The sequence below is a fragment of the Thermobia domestica genome, chromosome 14, assembly GCF_964235325.1.
Source record: "Thermobia domestica chromosome 14, izTheDome1.hap1.1, whole genome shotgun sequence".
NCBI classification, from domain to species: domain Eukaryota; kingdom Metazoa; phylum Arthropoda; class Insecta; order Zygentoma; family Lepismatidae; genus Thermobia; species Thermobia domestica.
In genome coordinates this window covers 152076474-152097951 of record NC_137467.1, presented here as the reverse complement: position 1 = coordinate 152097951, position 21478 = coordinate 152076474, and the positions used below count along the sequence as shown (strand labels likewise).

At 35.5% G+C, this 21478-nt stretch overlaps 1 protein-coding gene across 8 annotated transcripts in view; it reads right to left on the bottom strand.

Annotated features, from left to right (window-relative positions):
- LOC145670401 (uncharacterized) overlaps positions 1-21478 on the bottom strand; it is a 48545-nt gene that overhangs the window by 8187 nt on the left and 18880 nt on the right. For 6 of the 8 annotated variants that reach the window (XM_081739041.1, XM_081739038.1, XM_081739037.1 and 3 more), the window contains 2 exons: positions 7379-7530; positions 4415-4648 (listed from right to left, as the gene is read on the bottom strand). In XM_081739041.1, the coding sequence (XP_081595167.1) occupies positions 4415-4648; positions 7379-7530 (386 nt within the window). The remainder of the gene's footprint in view (positions 1-4414; positions 4649-7378; positions 7531-21478) is intronic. The other 2 variants (XM_081739034.1, XM_081739035.1) reach the window with 1 other exon arrangement.

Genomic DNA, 21478 nt, shown 5'->3' with positions numbered 1-21478 from the left:
TCTAACATATATCTAGCAAGATCTTCTGATTCCAATTACGTCACGGTTCAAAATTCTCACCACCGTGCGTTGTGATATACTTAAGATTTCATCATGCCTCTCTAGAATTCAAGGACTTGGATGCAATGCCGGATTCGTTATCACATTTAGAGGATACACCTCTATGGCGACCATGGGCCTACAGTTTCGCGGCGCATGCCCATGTCGCCCGTCGCGAGACTGTATCAAAGTAATTTGTTGCGCAATAGGAATAGAGAAAGAAATCCGTAAACAGAGCTATAACAAAATGGCGACTTCCAGCGAGAGGATTGGAAATTGAAGTTAGTGAATTCAAGTAAATTCGATTTGAAATAAAGTGGCTTCAACGTCAGAATTTTAGAGTTGTGTGTGGTGAAAATGTTAATTATTGATCAAAGATATTTAAGGAAAAGCAGCGTTAGTATGATAAAATTTAAAAAAAAAAGTTTTAGAAGATATGTCCTGGAGATAGAGAAGGGAAGGATGTCCCTAAGTGAACATAAGAAATCAAATTTCAGATGATAGAAAAACAAAGTAGTACTATGGACTGTACTAGTAAGGTGATGAATACGAATAGATATGGTTGTTGTAGCGATTATATGATGTCCATGGGAAAGTCTATGAGAATAGTAGGCTCCATTATATGTTCCAATTGTAATTTATCGTATCATTGGAAGTGTCTTAAGATCGATATGTATGATATTTTAAGTATGTCCAACACTTCTTGGCTTTGCGGGAATTGTTCTACAAAAGAAAATGGTGAAGAACGAAATGAATCAAAACAAGATAGTGATGTACAAAAGGAAGTGAAACTAAATGGTGAAAACCACAATGTTGGAAAACAAAATGAAAAAAGAATGAAACCAGATAAGATGAGTAACAGTGAATGTGGTAGTGAGAGAAACTCAATTAGTAATACTGAAAATGCCACGGGAAACGATGTTAATGAAGCGGACTTAGGTGTTGGTGTCAAAATGATTATGGAGGCATTTGATAGGTTTGAGGAAGTGTTGTTGAAACTGATGGAAAATACTGGAAAAAGTCGGACGAAAATAAGAAATGAAAGTGATACCCTGTGTCAGAGAATGGAACTGAAACAAACAGTTGAAATTAGTAACATGAAAGTGGATAAGGTAGTGGATACAGGTAATAATGGGATGAGTGGAGAAAATTTGGATTTTGTGACACCAAAGAAGATGGAACAGATAAACGATCCAAAAGCGAAGGAAATTGATGAAATTATTGAGTTGTCACAGACAAATGCAGACGGCGATAAGAATAGTTACAAGGAAGTTGTAAAAGATCAAGAAAAGGATCAACCTTGTGACGGATTAACAGAAGCTATTCTAAAAGATACCACCGAGTGGACAACAAATGTAATCAAATATATGACAGTATGTGACGAAAGTACAGACGTTAAAACTGTATCATGTAAAAGCATGAAAATATCAAATGGACTAGTAGAAAGACCTGATAAGAAGCTAAAACCAACTAAAGAAGAAAGTGATATACAACAATTGGAGAAAACAAGTAATCGGATAATATGTAGAAAAAGAAACTGGCAGAGATCTGTAGAAATCAGTAAGAAGAAGACTAGAAAGTCCAATTGTAAGGCGGAAAAACTGAAAAGAATGGTAAAACTGAATTTTGTAAAGAAAAAGGAAACTAGTACTCAGAAGAAGATTGATTCTCACTATCTATGGTCAAAATCAAAGCAGAAAACGATTAAATATGAAAGATACTACCAAGGAAAGGAAAATTATAGTATTGATGACTACACTATGAAGAACAGAGATCATTTCCGAACAAAGTATAGGAACTATTGGACAATATTCAGAAGGAAAAAGATTAACGAAAGATGGAAGAATACTATTTGGAGAAGGAAAATAAGAAAACGAAAGGAAGGAGGAAACAGAAAGACAGAGTTGATGTACTGGAAGAGAAGAAAATTGAAACGTATGGCGTTTCTGATCTATGTAAACAGGATGAGAAAAAGTAAAAGACAAAGGAAGAAGAGAAGAAACTTAAGAAAGCCTAAAGGAAAAGGAATGAAAATGAAAGCAAAAAGAAGTCACAAGAAGAGCAAAAAGATGTCAAAGTTGACAGATAAAGTGAAGTACAAATATCGATTAAAAAATAAGAAGTATACGACGACATATCTAAATACAGAAACCAGAAGAAAAGCAGAATCCATAAAATGCTGGATATGCAGAAAGAAGACGAGGATTAAAGATTATTTGAAATGGACACTCTTTAGGGGAAGAGAATTTGGATTCGACACTGGGTAAAATGTATTACATTGTTAAAGTTTCATTTAGATTAATGTTTCAATGAGTTGTGTTTGTTGATTTATTGTGTTTTTTGAGTTCTTCCTTAGAGTGGAATTTTGATCTGGTATTACGTGAAACTCTCAATGAATTCTGTCATGTTAAATTAATAGACCTGGAAAGAAAATGTTGTGGCGGATTTCCTTAGCAGATGTTCTCACTTAGGTACAAATGATATCAAATACTATCTCATGAACATACAAACTGACCGAAAATCATCAGGATAATGAAAAATTGTTCTAGATTAAAAATTTTAACTGAAGTAAAAATTTTTCTTGGTGACGGGAGAAATTGTAATGCTCCATTCGGTATGGGCATTACAATCTTGTTATTATTGTGAAATATTTAATTTAATGTTAATTTTGTTGAAGATGCCTTAATGTTAATTTTGTTGAAGATGCCTTGTTCTCAATCTAGTTACAGAAGCTGTGTTAAGGGAACTTGGAATATGGTCTGGACCATAATAGAAATCAATGTTGATAGAAGAAGAAAAGGCACAATATTTTAATAGTTTTTACATAAGAACTTCCTGATATAATTGTGTGTATTATTATTCTGTTAATTTCCTGACGGAGAGAAAATACCAGCAGATTATGTGTCTGTAAAAGTAAGTTTAGGGGCTCCGTCCCCCTTTCTCTAATAATCCGGGATAACGACAAACATCAAATTCATGTAGCATTTTATATTTACATTTAAATCTCAAAATTAATGGTAAATTCAAGTAAGCTGCTTGTTTCGATGATTTTCCATTTTGTGATTAAAAGTGTCAACTAGTTGGTTCAGTAAAATTCATATTACATGCACAATAAGAAAATGTATTCTATCACTATAGTAACATATGAGAATAAAGAGCCAAATAGTCACAGTGGAAGTCTTTAATGTTGTTAGATGTATACAAGTAAGGTAAGATTGTTTGGTACGTCATTTCTGGAACAGCTGATGCATGATAACATGAACGTAAGGAACTAGAATTAATATGTACCGGTAAAAGAAATTGTAGTTCTTCGAAAGTAAAGTCCAATGGAACGATTTATGTAAAGAGTATTAGTTATTGTTATTACTAATGAGAATAAGTGATGATGAATTAATCTATATGAAAATAGTACGAATGTTGTTAAAAGTAAATAATGCTACGCGCAATATATAAACAATTTAATTTACCTGGTCATATTTAATTCGTTTCAAGAATGATTTTTCCCACCGTCATCTTGTAATAAACACATATTAAATACTATTGTACTTACGTTAAGATGAAATACGACGTTCTTATCATTAACCTACTTCTATCTAACATATATCTAGCAAGATCTTCTGATTCCAATTACGTCACGGTTCAAAATTCTCACCACCGTGCGTTGTGATATACTTAAGATTTCATCATGCCTCTCTAGAATTCAAGGACTTGGATGCAATGCCGGATTCGTTATCACATTTAGAGGATACACCTCTATGGCGACCATGGGCCTACAGTTTCGCGGCGCATGCCCATGTCGCCCGTCGCGAGACTGTATCAAAGTAATTTGTTGCGCAATAGGAATAGAGAAAGAAATCCGTAAACAGAGCTATAACAGTATGAATGAAATGAACTATGAGTCGTAACATTCACTTGTAAACTCATTACGTTAACTGAAACAAACCCCAGATATCAAGAATATGTATATGAAGGGAGGAAGCAAGTCTCAGAAAATGTCCTAGATATGAAAGCTGTACATTTAAAAAATAAATAAAAGAAGTTAAATGCTCGGCATTGGTAAGTGTAATTTATAAGTGTAGAGTGAGGGTAAATAATAGTATACAAAGACAAACCTTTGATAGGATAATGTAACTAAAGTGAACATAATATGAGTGAAGAATGTGGAGGGACACACCATAAACTTACATAATATAAATGAAAAGCTTAAAGAATTTAATTACCATTAGTAAAAGTATGAATTAAAATGTGTATCCCAATATCCATTTACTTTTGAAACTTTTAACAGATTTTTTGTTTATCCAATCCTATTTACTATGATAAATATAGCAACAATAAGCAAAATAGTAAGGGAAATATCGATGGTATTGATACTTACATATAAAGGGTCAAAAGGCTTCCAACAATTTCCACATATCTGGGATTGACTTCCATCTAAATTGGAGGGGGCTTTATTTACACCCTCGTTATGTCCTTCTGCTTCGTAAGTATCTTCAATTTGTCGTCTTTCTACAAGGTCGTTGTCTGTTGCACTTTTAGCTCCTGTAGCTCTTAGAACAGCATCAGATATATCCACTAAGCAGTCTCCATCATTATAGGAATGAACAGAAACCTTAAGGAAATTAAACATTTCCATGTTCAATAACAGATCTACGTTAATGAAAAGATTTCATTTATTATTGATTATACTTCAGGTACACACAACTTCAACTCTGATCTTAACATCATACAAGCAACCTAACATTACCTATACAAAACCCTTAGATGTGGGCCTCAGTTCACAATACGCTGCCTGAAGCTGCTGTGACCAGTAACCAGACGAGAAACCTCTTAGTGTCGTCTGGAATTAAAGTTTCCCTTTATTTCCGAAAATGAAATGAAATTAAGTTTTACGTCCCTCGATTATGCCGGCTAGACTAAAGGAGACTGTGATGAGAGATGAGTGAAATGGTGGAATGAAGAAGTTGGGAGGAAACTATAGAACCCCGAGAAAACACACGAGCACGATGTTTGTCCACGACAAAGTCCACACGGCGCGAGCTGGGATCGAACCAGGGTCCTCAAGCACCGGAGGTGAACGCTCTACCACTGAGCCACCGCGCCCCCTTTATTTCTGAGATCCGGGAAGCTGCTGTGACTGCCCCAGTTACCTATCGCCTCTGATTACTTATCCATTAATTTGTATGGTTTAGTTTAATTTGATTTTGTTTCCAGTTTAGCGTCTCTTTCAGCAGCGAGGTTATATGAGATGTGGACCTACATCTTAACATGGAATCTGAACCACATGCGCTCCTGTCGTTACATCGTCAGTGTGCACAGAAAAACAGAACAAAACTATTTCCTACGGCTTTCATTGATGAAAATAGCAGTCAAATGACTATCTTTATTTTTCTTTTATTGTCTTGCATGGCGGTGTGGACAATCCTACTGATGGTGGATAATAGGGATGTTAATAACTGTCCACCCAGAGCGAAGTGTAAATGACGTATATGAAAAATCTAGATGCCGTTTAAGGAAATTATACAAATGTAAGGTATGTTGCAAAATTATGCAGAAGATGCAAACATGTTATGTAACTTTAGAAAACTTATGTCATGGATGGAATACATGATATGTAGAGATGGACAAGGAGAATATATATACACATATAGTTCACTCATTTCACGGCTAGGCAAACTGAAAAAAGCAGCCAAAATACGATAATGACTATAGCAAAATGAAACGAACGCAATACAAATGCCAGTTCTATGAGCAATTGCGTAACACCATCTTGAACACCCGATCAAACATGCTGTCTAGCAGCGTTTACTGCAGCGTTACATCAATTTGATTTCATGCAGCGATGATGGCATCCTGCAATTCGCAAACACTGTTGTACTGGGTACCGTTGGCGTATACTGAGCGACACATTTCCCATAGGTTATCCATCGCTTTTATGTCTGTGGAATTGGAAGGCCAAGCAAGGACAATCACGTCTTTCTCACGAAACCAATCCCTGGTGGTTCCAGCAACGTGGGCAGTAGCATTGTCCTGTTGGAAGATCCACTCGGGACCAGCAATTCGCGCGACAAATGGCAACAAATTGTCTGCAAGTACTGTTTGGTACGTGGTTGATGTCAGAATTTTAGAATATGCGAAGTTTGTAGTACCATAATAACCAAAGTCCTCCCATATTACAGACTCATCCGTACTGTCGCTTAGAGAACACTTGTTCCTCCTTCCGCAGTAGTACAGTCAGCCATCGGAACAACCCAAATTACATTTATTTTTGTCACTGAAGATGACACGACGCCAATTCTGCTTCCAGGTCACATGTGTTTTGGTCCAGACCAGCAGTCGCTCCTTGTGATGCACCGTGGGTCGTGGCTGACGCTTGTGTTTCTTATATCAGAGATGATTGCAGCATTTCACAGCTCTTGATAGGGCAGATTTATGTACATGAATGTTAGGGTCTCTTGCCAACTGTGTAAGAGATATTCCACTACAACTTAGCTTTCAAACAACTTGTCTTTCCTGTTGTGGAGTTAGTGTATGCGGCCTTCCTGATGAGTTCCTTACTCCATACCGCATCCCAAGTTTAAGAAAATTGTTCACGACACAAGCAGTCCGTCCACTTCGACATGCAATTTCATTAACATACCTTCTTTATATGCCACTATTTGCCCCTTTTCGCACTCAGACAATACTTTGTTACGGTCCATTACGCTTCTTACTCGCCACCTCACACAAGCGTCCTCGTCGTAGCACTCACTACCTTAACTTCTATTACTCGTTTGCTAAACATCTCGCATTCTCGTCCAACGCCCTCTATGTTCCGTAGCAGCGACCAAACTACGTGATATGCTAAACATGTCTGCGTTCGTATCATTTTACATTTCTCTTGGGCTATTATTCATTTTCGTTTCCCCCTGTCGTCTATACGTATCTATTCCTACAATACCTGTTTTCGTGTAACAAATACAACAGTGTCACTTATTATACCTCTCATTTTCAGTTTCCTTTATGATCATATAATATGACGATATCTTGTACGGATCGTGTCATTTTGCAACGCACCTTACAATATACAAAATATAAATCTAAAGATGGTATAAGATTTAATCCTAATTACTATTGTTAGTATCATTGAAATTATAATTATATAGTACTAATATTACGTCAACTTAGTATACTGACCATAGATCCGGTTGTTAAACTATTTGAATGGCTCCACTGTGCAAAAGTTTGAGAAAGCTTAAACTAAGTCTAAATGGCTGTTAAGAAATTATGTTATTTAAAGTGTTAGGTCCTCTTTTCAAGTAAAATTGCTAACGTTTTTCAATCACTTATTCAAAATACATACACTTCCCACCGAAGAGTTATCAGTAGCATTCGATGGGTTAACCCACGCCTTCCACTTCTCCCGAAACTTAGCTCTCAATCCAACAAGGGGTATCAACTGATTCAAATCACTTTCTGTTAACAGCCGCAAAGCGGGTACATCGACGAGATTTTCTATTTAAAAAAATGAAATTAAATTTACATTTAGTCATACATACAATCAAAACAAACTAAAGTACACACACACACACACACACACACACACACACACACACACACACACACACACACACACACACACACACACACACACATCTATTTATCTTTTATATTATATATATATATATATATATATATATATATATATACATATATATATATATATATATATATATATATATATATATATATATATATATATATCGGGTATTCTAAAAATAGCGCCCACGGAACACAGAGCATTATTCTACAAGTCAAAATAAAGCACAAAATATATATATTTGTATACTTTTGGAGTTATCGTCTGGAGTCACACATTGCACTATGTGCCAACGTCGCAAATAAACAAAAACTAATTAGATCTATCCAGGGGCGGATCCAGGGGGGCGATCGCCCCCCCAGAAGAGGAAAATTTCTTATTTTATATATATAAATAAAAATCATCCCAAAGTTTGGAGCCCTTAAAAGTAGCAGTATGACAATCCACCGCCCCCCTCAGAAGTCGGTCCTGGATCCGCCCCTGGATCTATCAATCTATCAAATAGTTATATCGATTCTTTCCAGATGGCAGCTAAAGTCGATATTGACACTAGTATCACTTAGTGTAGTAATCGATTCAACTGCTTGTATTCATAGTGTAATGCTAATGGCTCCAAGTTAATCTGCGACGTTGCCACATTGTGAAATTTTGATCCCCATAGCGGCTGAAGGAGGCCCCGCAGGGCATTTCATCATACAACATTTTCGCTTTATTTTGATCTGTAGGAGAGTGATCTGTGGTCCGTTGGCGCCATGTTTAGAACACCCGAGATCTTATATTACATACATATATACATACATACATACACACACACACACACACACACACACACACACACATAATATATATATATATATATATATATATATATATATATATATATATATATATATATATATATATATATATATATATATATATATATATAAAAGAGAACGTACAAATCCTTTGTCCGCTCATCACGCTAATACGGCTGAACCAATTTCTTTTATTTTTGGGGGGTTATTAGGATTTGGACCCTAGATGGTTTTTATCATATCACTTTAATTTTCAATTACCAGTGTCTTGAGATAATTGACCATTCAGGTGTCCATTACGTACAAATGCTTTGTTAGTTCATCATAGGTATAAAAATAAACGTATTTATATGCAACCCGCATGACCGTGTCACTCGGCGGGTTAACATAAATGACAGGCGTTATAATGGTTTTTATCATATCACTTGAAAGCGAAAAAGTAAAAATTATCTAAGTAACAAAGTTTATTGCGTTCGGGGGTGACCGCAGCGAAGCGGGGCGGGTTAACATAAATGACAGGCGATATAATGTTAACATTTACTGCAATCTTCTATGGTTTTTATCATATCACTTGAAAGCGAAAAAGTAAAAATTATCTAAGTAACAAAGTTTATATATATATATATATATATATATATATATATATATATATATATATATATATATATATACATACGTTTATGTATGTATATATATACATACTTACGTTTATGTATGTATATATATACATACATATGTTTAGTAATATACTCACAAGCAGCAAAATTAATCCTGTTCATTTAATCACAAAAATAACCAATATAAAGGACGAATAGAAAAATGGAAGCAAGGTACCAGTGAGCAGAAAATTAGTTTTTTTTTTTTTTTTGGTATAACGTTCCAAGATTGTGCTCTTTAGACTAAAGGAGGCGGATGATTAATTGTAAAGTCAAAGTAGTGAATGATCAAGGAGTGAATTATTGTGAAATCAAATTATTTGCTTTCCCAACAAAAATAGACTCTACATTGCCCACGTACACTAAAGGGAAACGCACTGGCCAGTAGACCAGAACGGGGGGGGGGGCTCAGTGAATATTGACATTATTCCTACGAATTCCTCAGTATTTGACATTCCTACGAATACAGCGTTTTGTGCACAACAATTGTCCCGGAACTCATATAAAGCGTATCACTTTTATTAGGGTGTCTGCATGCAACGATTTGATTGTTTAACTTCATTGGCGTAGTCCTTAAAGTAAAATGTATGAACATTTATGTTAATAGGATACAATGATGCATTCTATTTTAGAAAGAAAATAGCCAAATATTAAAAGCGGAAAGGCAAAAAAAGGTTAATCCAATGAAAGAAAACTTCTTGTCCGTTGCCATAGAAACCGCCGTTTCTAGGGCAACAGATCCTGTCACGGTTAGCCAAAATTGAAAGAAAACCGTTAAAAAAAAATCAACGAAGATAAGAGAGCTAATGTAGAGTTGGAGAGGAGTCGCTACAAATTAATTCTCTTTAACGAGGATGATTACGAAACATCACCTACTGATTGAAATCCAGATTATTTTCTAATAGAGTAACTTCCAATAAACCTTTTGTTATTGTTAATTATTCCATATCGGACTCCCGAAGAAAACTCATCGAAACAACTTATTGACCGTGCCAATAGCGACTACTCTCAATCATGACTCCGTTTTCTTTCATTTAGAAATAGGAAAGAAAGAGAAGAAAGTAGAAGGGTAAAAGAAGGAGGTAGGTAAAGAAGAAAGAAAAGAGATAGGGTATTTTAATGAGAAACAGATTACTGGATAATTCCGGAAATATAGGAAAAGGTCGGGAAAGTCGTTGAAAGATGAATCATTCTAAATGTTATTAGCAACTAATCAATTTTGGAATGCTTCGGAATAGACACATGTTCCCTCATACCACCCAGACCTAGCTCCAGGCACCACGATCATGGGGTTGCCCAGACCTAGACCTGGAAATGAGAAAAGTGAAATTTAATTCTTTGTAAAGTTATTCCAACCGGTGATTGATAACTATCCAGCATCTGAACTCTGTCCTCTAGGATCGACCACACATATGAATTAGCCGAGGAAAAAAAAAATCAAACTTATTAACTTAATATAAATTTATGTATCGCATCAATAAAAGTCTCGACTTCCTGGAAGAAAGATGTCGTATTTAGGCTTATCCTGCTATTTTTGCTTCACTCCTCGAGCCGATTTAAACCATTAGTGACGGTCCTTCATGACCTAGGTTATTTACCTTAACACATATATTAAAACATGACACATATATTACAGATGTTAATATGACAAATGATATCACTAAAATTACTTATATTAAATCTATCATGCATTCACACGCTCCCTCACTCAGGACAGTGTATATATGTTTAAAGGAAACCAACTAACTACAAAGGTACAAATAGTTTATTACATTCATAGTGAAAAAAAAGGACAAAACAAATAATTATGAAGAAAATATTAAACGCACAAGTTCTTGGTTATATATTAATAGAGTACATAGTGTTATATTTTAGTAATTTTTTATATATTCAATCATATTGACAAACGAAAAAGAAAGGAAAACGAAAAGAAAATAATTACACGTATCATATCTTAGGCATGCTAAAGCAAAATGATGATTTGCGACATACGCAAAAGAAAAAAACTTATTTCACTTAAAAAAAAAATTGGACAAAGAGGAAAGAAAAAAAACTTTTTGGTGTATTAGAACTTATATGAGTCTCTACCTCACGTCGAGATATTAAAATATTAATAATTTCGAGCGTCCAAATCACAACTCACGCACTAGTCGTAGTGTCCAAAACGTTTCGCTCCATTTAACTTAGTTTGTGGTCATTTATATATATCTCTATATGTATATATATATATCTATTGGTTTACAAAACCATTCGTCGTCTATATTTGGTTTGTAACTGGTAACAGTTTATATCTGCAATCGCACACTGCTACGTCTATACCCATCTAGGGATTTCGAGAAAATAACTTTCACTAGAGGAAGTTTCTCCTCTTAGACGGTCTATTTCCAAATTTATTAATCGAATAATTTCAAGTTATTTATCCAACACTGGGACACTTCACGAGACCTTTCATTAGGATCACTTTCGTATATGTTTATACATGGTTCGGATTAAAAAAAAAAAATGATCTTCCACAGGTGTACGGAGTATGATGGTTCAAATTGAGGATAAAAAAAACTGGTCAAGTCATAGGATACATATGAAGGTGAGACGGATTCAAGGTACACTTTCCACAATGGTTTTAGGTTAATTGTCCAGGGATAATATTTGTTATGATGGGGGTTACGTTTAGACCTGCCGATATTTTTTCAATGCATGCCATTATATAATTACAGAGGTTATCACTTACATTGATTCAGAAGAAAAGGAAAATTACTTAAGTGCACGGCGGTATTCTTAACAAAATCTACATTCTTAAATTCGTCGGAAGACTTCTGGTAAACTATAGCAACCAATACACGTCTAGGGGGACAGACACGAGCGCTCTTACATATATTCATAATACATTTAATATCATACTTTTACTTTAACATCATATTCACATACTAATTACACATACATTTCGAAGTATTTATTTCTCTCTCTATATATATATATATTTATAATAAATGCGCACACATTTAAATTAATCATCCCCAACAATAAAATTTTACAAGGTTGCAACATTGTCCAAGAAAACAAATGACTTCCAACATTACATTTGGAAACAAATTAAATTTTATCTGATACCGCGCGTCTATAAATTTTTAACTTTTATATAATCAATTCGTGTTTAAATCATGAAGGAAAAAAAAAACTTTGTGAGGCAGGCACGTAACACAGAGCATTTCTAGATATAACTAGGTAAATCAAAATACAATTTCTGGGCCCAGATTAACTACAAAGTAATCGAAAACCAAAACAGAAAGGAAAGTGACCAACGGATTAAAAAAAAAAAACTTAAGAGGGACGACGGTGAAAGAACATAATCGAAGTGTCGTCAAATACTAAGTCTTTGTTCATTTCAGCGATAGGTCAAAATGTGACGGAGGACCCAATTATTATCTACTTTATCTATGAATCGTGTCTTGCAACGTCTCAGCTGGTAATTTCAGATCAGAGTTGTACGTTAAATAAATCGTAAGTAACAAGTTCAAAATCTCGGGGGGGGGGGAAGGTTGAAAAAAAAAATTAAAAAAACTTGAAGAAATGAAGACAGAGAGAGAGATAGAGAAGAAGGAAGACGAAGAATAGGGGCGCCAAAGACTTAAGTGAGAAATAACTAACGCTACAAAGTTAGAAGTCGAATTTCGCTCTCAACAAAATCCATAGCCAAAATATTCTTAACATGCCAAAAGGGTTGTCTACTCAAATAAGTAGACTCAAGGGGCGTCCTGCTGCCAAGGATGCAAGTTCTGTGTCCATCAGATCCCAATCCCACAAGAGTTGGCTTGTAAGATTGAAATCCGATCCCCGTATCCGGCCCAGACCAGCAGGATAAAAGGAGGGGGGGAAAGGGACCAGGTAACTGCGTCCCCAATTTTGAAATCTCTAAGTAAAAAAATATTCGACCCCTTAGAAAAACTAAGAAGGTTCGAGGACAGTAATGAAACTAGAATAGAAGTATTATCTAAGATATCCCTAACTAATGATTTGCCGAAATAAAAAAAATTAAATAAACTGAACTTTGGATCGGTGATTTCTATGCCAAACTTCACCGATAGCTACCCTGCGCAGACACGCCACAGTCTGGGATGTCGTTAATTTCCCTCGTCTAATTAAACTAAGAAAAGAAATGAAAATACTTAAAGGGACTAGGGGTCGACATCCGGGTACGCGAAAATAAATTTCAATAACTAATTGTTTTGATTCTGTACCCAGTCAGAGCTGTCGCCTCCATGAACATTGTAAGCTAGCCTGAGTAGGTAACGTGAAGAAAAAAAAAATCTCACGGAGTGGTACATTCTATTTTTAAAACCGACCAGAAGATATGATTCACTACAGCCCTGTTGTCTAACTACTATTGTCTTCTCATAATTTATTATTCAATATGTCTAGTCAGCGATTATATGATGCTACCCATTCTATCAGATGGTATTACTATGGTTGATTACTATTATGACACATAAACTACAAAGTATTACCGTAGTCCGACTATATATCGCCCTCCGTTCCGCGTAATATTATGGTACAGGGGTCAGAACCTGAGATGTTTGTAGTTACACGTATCTATTCAATATCTATATATCAACACGCGGCGAAGTATTCACTGGGCTACTATATATTTAACTATATGGGTGTCCTATATTCTATATTCATTTACTACAATATTCATATACTTGTTAATATTCATATTCACATTAATATTCATTTGCCACGACGCTATATTCTACAAACACCCTGTTTCCTCTATCTACGCCCAGCCTATTTACACATTTCATCATAATACTTTAAAATCTATAATCACTACAAACATTTTCCCATTCCGATCACCGCACGACAACCTCACTCGAACCCAAGACTCTTTTACCACACACACAATACTATGTAATACTTGGTAGCTTTATTAAGAACGAAAGAAAAAAAAATCCTATGTATGTTCACTGAAAATAGAATTATCTGCGATAATGTCTAATGTTTATAAAATTCTGCATCAACAATGAAATTCTACAGCCACGAAGAAAAATGGACATTTAATATATTTTCAAAGCGAAGAACTAGCATCATATCGCCCGACTTCTGTTAAAAATTTACGTATTGTTTATTTATTTAAATATTTAGATTTCTAGACTATGCAGAATGTTGAAACTTTCAGAATATATTAATTTTGGGTCACTTGACCTAACTGTACATTCATATGGGCTGTGAATTATACCTTCTAGGTTTTATTTCGGAAAGAAAGGTCAATTTCATGAAAACTAAATCATTAAGCACCTCGACGGAAGAATGGCGGTTAGTACTGACTTCTGACACTAGGGCTAGCGACGATATAATGAACCCTTGAACAACTGAATGTGACCTTGTACACGGAATTATTATACTATATTACGTTCACTTAATGACGGAGTAATAAAAATTTATCGCATAGTAAATACTACACTGTCCAACACACTCTTTCATCACTTAATTATCACTATCACTGATACTACATTACAAATATACACATACTACTCGAACTACAAGACACATCATGCCACATTCATACTACACACTACATTAATACATGTTATACTAATAAATATACACAGAAATCATTCAGATTTTACCATGTTAAATCGGCTCTATGAAAGGTAACGAAAGGAAAGAAATGAACAGGGCCAACTGGCCCTTATATTTACTAAATCATATTCTTTACTCGACCTATTTAATCGATGCCCTGAGGGGACATATCGGAGTATTAGCTAGCAATAGGACCCCTGCCCTGAAGGGGCAGGAACCCGGAACAAACTACATGTTCAACTCATCCCGCTGGAAGCCGTACTCCCAATTTGGGAGTCAGATAGGAGCCCTTACTGAAATTTACACGTGCATTGTGATTACTGGACTGACTACCACAAAATTAAATACCGCCATGTATGTAATTAAAAAAAATCACTCACTAACTACATAAACAAATCTATAATGGACAGGTCTTGTAACCCTCAATTAGTAGGAAAATTGGGAGGTAGAAATATGATGGGAAACACTGATCTTCTGAACCGGTTTTGGGAAAAGAAAGACGGAAATCACACTACTGTTGAATCCTGTCCATAGCGATCCGCAGATGAAAACATGGCGTCACTGTTGCACTTACTATTTCAGCTTTTTTAGTCCAGTTTTGACTATGAAATTTAATAGTTTTTTGGCTCCTAGAGACTTCCAACGATTTTAGGTTAAAAAACTCCCAAATATTACCTTGTTTGCAGTTTTCTCACTCCGTTGCGACCTTTTAAGCTCGACGATCGAAATCTGGCTGTTGTCAGCAAGATTTTCCGGCTTGGAATGGAATAATTGCGCCCTAATATCATAGCGTGGGTTTATCATCCAATCAAAACTAAGCATTTTGGCGGTGGGGCTTTGAAACGAATAAAATTTGGTAAAATCTGGATTAAACTAGATTTTTAGAAGGACCTAGGTATCTAAAAGAGAGGTGAAGGGTGGTCCTGAAAATTCTGTCGAATTTTAGATTGGTTATTTGATCTGGAAAGTTCCGTCCAATAGTGGATCTATATTTTCGGATAGCACTGACACCGTAAGAATTGTAATAATCCATTTACATATACATATGCAAGACTTATAACTAATTTAAAATATAAATAAAGGTATTGATTCCCAAAACTATAATTCCTAATGAATTTTTTACAGTTTTTTCATGTTAATTTGAAATAGAATAACAAATAAAATTACGAATTATATGAACAGCCAGAAATTTTTTGTTAAACATCAAGTACAGTCGGTGCAAAAAATTTCGGGCACCCTCCTATTAAAAACATAATTTCATTAGACTGTAATGGCACATTACAGTTCCCCGGCGTCGTTAAAAAAAATTTTGTTTGAATAACAAAATTTTGTTGAATAGAATTAACATGTATTAATACTAATAAACTAACTACTCACTCATACACTCATACACTCATACACTCAAATGAGACAGTGTAACATTCACTTTGGGTATTGAGATAGAAGTTCCCGTTTTTTGTCCTCGGTACAGTTGAAAAGCTTAAGATTCTGGAAATTGTTAGTTCACCTTTTAGGTAGCAGGAAAACACGAGGTAAGCAGTTCGCAATGTTCCCATCAAACGTGGGAAAACGTTCAATGTCCTGGAGGGAAACTTTAGAGCTCATACCAACATAAGTAGGGGAATAGTTACTGGGAATTAACATATTATCCTGCACAATCGGAGTCGTCACCGGATTTACCACCGACGACGTAGTAGCGGTGTTATAATTACCCATGTAAGGGAAAGGGATTTTGTTGGTCGTATTGAACATGTTGGGCTCCATCACCGGACCAATCGCACCCATGAACAACGACTCAGAATGGCACCCATCTCCTCTTCCCGGCAACACGCTATGTGATTGTATACCTCCATGTAAGGAGGGAGCACTCACGCTAGTGACCGTAGTCGTCACAACACTCGACTGATTCGGCACACTATTAGAATTGAACCACGACTTTGGTTCTGACCGATGCATGGGGTAGTGCGTCGCAATATCCCGTGCATCAACTGACGTTAAATTTTCTTTTCCTGCGCTACATGTAGTTGTTATCGCAGGTAATATTTCTGAGAAATCGCTACCGGGGAAAGTATAGGTTACCTCTGATTTTTCGCGACTAGATTTTGTCATTTCTTTTCGAATATTTACTATGTCGTTCTGAATTTTCGAAATTTTCTGGTCAGTTACTTCCAGTTCGGTTTTCAATGATAAGTCTGACAAGGTTGACTTTAAACTATCAATTTCGGCCTGCTGTGTTTCCAGTTTATTGTCGATTTTATGTAATTTGGTATCCATTTCTTCAATTTCAGAATTTACATGCTCTAATTTACCCTCAGTCTCCTGCTGAAATTGCTTTATGGACTGTTGAGCCTCGCATCTGACCAAATCGATGTCAGTAGACGTTTGCTCTCTCAATTTGTTTATTGAGGAAGCAAAGTCCAAACATATGTTGTCTATTTTGTGAGTTAATACTTCGAATCGAGATTCGGTTTCTCGGTTCGAGGCATCTATTTTTTCATTCATTTCCCGGCTATTCTTATTCATTTCGCGTCTCATTTCCAGGCTATTTTCATTCATTTCGCGTCTCATCTCTCGGCTATTATTATCTATTTTTTCATCTATTTTTTGTAGCATTTGTTGCAATGAAAGGAGGAGAGCGTCATTATTAGATGACCCAGTCTTCCTTTGCTTTTCTTTGGGTTTATCACCAATTGGATCCCCATTTCTTTCATCATCATCGAGGTCAGATATCTCCACTGGAGATATTTGGCCTCGGTTCTTCGGAGTACTATACCCTCGCTCACCGTCCGAATCGGGATGTTCATTTTCTTTTTCAGAGGATAAACTCATGGGTTCACGCGACTGGTGGAGCTTCCCCTCACATTCTTTACAATATTTGACTATCTCACCAGCCCGGACCTTTTCTGCATTTTCCGCAGTATCCTCTAAATTAATACAACTGAAATGAATCCATTTCAGCCCACACTCGTGACACCTCACTAGCCTACGAGAGACGCGAGCTCTTTTCTCACTACTTTCTAATGTACATTGTGTACATGAGACTTCCGCGTTCTCGTGTGATACGACTTCTCTATTGGTTGCCATAGCTTCGACCCAAAAAGACACAATATAAATACATGCAATTATATACTTATCGACTAACAAGACTTATTATTCAGGCACTGTTCATAAATTAAGGGACTCCTATCTAATTCCCTCCTTGGGTCAACTTCCAGCATTTTCAAATTTTAGAAGTCACTTTAGCAAATTCCTTCATTTCCCCCTTTCTACAGAGAGAGACAAAGATAGCAGAACAGCCAATGACTATAATTATTTAATCTCACTGTAACTTTTTAATTATGCACCTTTTGTGGCCAAGTCAATATGTGCTCGATCCTAAACAGTGTTTAATAAATAATTTCAGATTCGTTACCAGGGAAAACAATTGTTTCCATGGTAACTGTCCGATGTCAACGGTCGCCAAAATTGAAAGAAAACTTCTTGTCCGTTGCCATAGAAACCGCCGTTTCTAGGGCAACAGATCCTGTCACGGTTAGCCAAAATTGAAAGAAAACCGTTAAAAAAAATCAACGAAGATAAGAGAGCTAATGTAGAGTTGGAGAGGAGTCGCTACAAATTAATTCTCTTTAACGAGGATGATTACAAAAGATCACTTACTGATTGAAATCCAGATTATTTTCCAATAGAGTAACTTCCAATAAACCTTTTGTTATTGTTAATTATTCCATATCGGACTCCCGAAGAAAACTCATCGAAACAACTTATTGACCGTGCCAATAGCGACTACTCTCAATCATGACTCCGTTTTCTTTCATTTAGAAATAGGAAAGAAAGAGAAGAAAGTAGAAGGGTAAAAGAAGGAGGTAGGTAAAGAAGAAAGAAAAGAGATAGGGTATTTTAATGAGAAACAGATTACTGGATAATTCCGGAAATATAGGAAAAGGTCGGGAAAGTCGTTGAAAGATGAATCATTCTAAATGTTATTAGCAACTAATCAATTTTGGAATGCTTCGGAATAGACACATGTTCCCTCATACCACCCAGACCTAGCTCCAGGCACCACGATCATGGGGTTGCCCAGACCTAGACCTGGAAATGAGAAAAGTGAAATTTAATTCTTTGTAAAGTTATTCCAACCGGTGATTGATAACTATCCAGCATCTGAACTCTGTCCTCTAGGATCGACCACACATATGAATTAGCCGAGGAAAAAAAAAATCAAACTTATTAACTTAATATAAATTTATGTATCGCATCAATAAAAGTCTCGACTTCCTGGAAGAAAGATGTCGTATTTAGGCTTATCCTGCTATTTTTGCTTCACTCCTCGAGCCGATTTAAACCATTAGTGACGGTCCTTCATGACCTAGGTTATTTACCTTAACACATATATTAAAACATGACACATATATTACAGATGTTAATATGACAAATGATATCACTAAAATTACTTATATTAAATCTATCATGCATTCACACGCTCCCTCACTCAGGACAGTGTATATATGTTTAAAGGAAACCAACTAACTACAAAGGTACAAATAGTTTATTACATTCATAGTGAAAAAAAAGGACAAAACAAATAATTATGAAGAAAATATTAAACGCACAAGTTCTTGGTTATATATTAATAGAGTACATAGTGTTATATTTTAGTAATTTTTTATATATTCAATCATATTGACAAACGAAAAAGAAAGGAAAACGAAAAGAAAATAATTACACGTATCATATCTTAGGCATGCTAAAGCAAAATGATGATTTGCGACATACGCAAAAGAAAAAAACTTATTTCACTTAAAAAAAAAATTGGACAAAGAGGAAAGAAAAAAAACTTTTTGGTGTATTAGAACTTATATGAGTCTCTACCTCACGTCGAGATATTAAAATATTAATAATTTCGAGCGTCCAAATCACAACTCACGCACTAGTCGTAGTGTCCAAAACGTTTCGCTCCATTTAACTTAGTTTGTGGTCATTTATATATATCTCTATATGTATATATATATATCTATTGGTTTACAAAACCATTCGTCGTCTATATTTGGTTTGTAACTGGTAACAGTTTATATCTGCAATCGCACACTGCTACGTCTATACCCATCTAGGGATTTCGAGAAAATAACTTTCACTAGAGGAAGTTTCTCCTCTTAGACGGTCTATTTCCAAATTTATTAATCGAATAATTTCAAGTTATTTATCCAACACTGGGACACTTCACGAGACCTTTCATTAGGATCACTTTCGTATATGTTTATACATGGTTCGGATTAAAAAAAAAAATGATCTTCCACAGGTGTACGGAGTATGATGGTTCAAATTGAGGATAAAAAAAACTGGTCAAGTCATAGGATACATATGAAGGTGAGACGGATTCAAGGTACACTTTCCACAATGGTTTTAGGTTAATTGTCCAGGGATAATATTTGTTATGATGGGGGTTACGTTTAGACCTGCCGATATTTTTTCAATGCATGCCATTATATAATTACAGAGGTTATCACTTACATTGATTCAGAAGAAAAGGAAAATTACTTAAGTGCACGGCGGTATTCTTAACAAAATCTACATTCTTAAATTCGTCGGAAGACTTCTGGTAAACTATAGCAACCAATACACGTCTAGGGGGACAGACACGAGCGCTCTTACATATATTCATAATACATTTAATATCATACTTTTACTTTAACATCATATTCACATACTAATTACACATACATTTCGAAGTATTTATTTCTCTCTATATATATATATATTTATAATAAATGCGCACACATTTAAATTAATCATCCCCAACAATAAAATTTTACAAGGTTGCAACATTGTCCAAGAAAACAAATGACTTCCAACATTACATTTGGAAACAAATTAAATTTTATCTGATACCGCGCGTCTATAAATTTTTAACTTTTATATAATCAATTCGTGTTTAAATCATGAAGGAAAAAAAAAAACTTTGTGAGGCAGGCACGTAACACAGAGCATTTCTAGATATAACTAGGTAAATCAAAATACAATTTCTGGGCCCAGATTAACTACAAAGTAATCGAAAACCAAAACAGAAAGGAAAGTGACCAACGGATTAAAAAAAAAAAAACTTAAGAGGGACGACGGTGAAAGAACATAATCGAAGTGTCGTCAAATACTAAGTCTTTGTTCATTTCAGCGATAGGTCAAAATGTGACGGAGGACCCAATTATTATCTACTTTATCTATGAATCGTGTCTTGCAACGTCTCAGCTGGTAATTTCAGATCAGAGTTGTACGTTAAATAAATCGTAAGTAACAAGTTCAAAATCTCAGGGGGGGGGAAGGTTGAAAAAAAAATTTAAAAAAACTTGAAGAAATGAAGACAGAGAGAGAGATAGAGAAGAAGGAAGACGAAGAATAGGGGCGCCAAAGACTTAAGTGAGAAATAACTAACGCTACAAAGTTAGAAGTCGAATTTCGCTCTCAACAAAATCCATAGCCAAAATATTCTTAACATGCCAAAAGGGTTGTCTACTCAAATAAGTAGACTCAAGGGGCGTCCTGCTGCCAAGGATGCAAGTTCTGTGTCCATCAGATCCCAATCCCACAAGAGTTGGCTTGTAAGATTGAAATCCGATCCCCGTATCCGGCCCAGACCAGCAGGATAAAAGGAGGGGGGGAAAGGGACCAGGTAACTGCGTCCCCAATTTTGAAATCTCTAAGTAAAAAAATATTCGACCCCTTAGAAAAACTAAGAAGGTTCGAGGACAGTAATGAAACTAGAATAGAAGTATTATCTAAGATATCCCTAACTAATGATTTGCCGAAATAAAAAAAATTAAATAAACTGAATTTTGGATCGG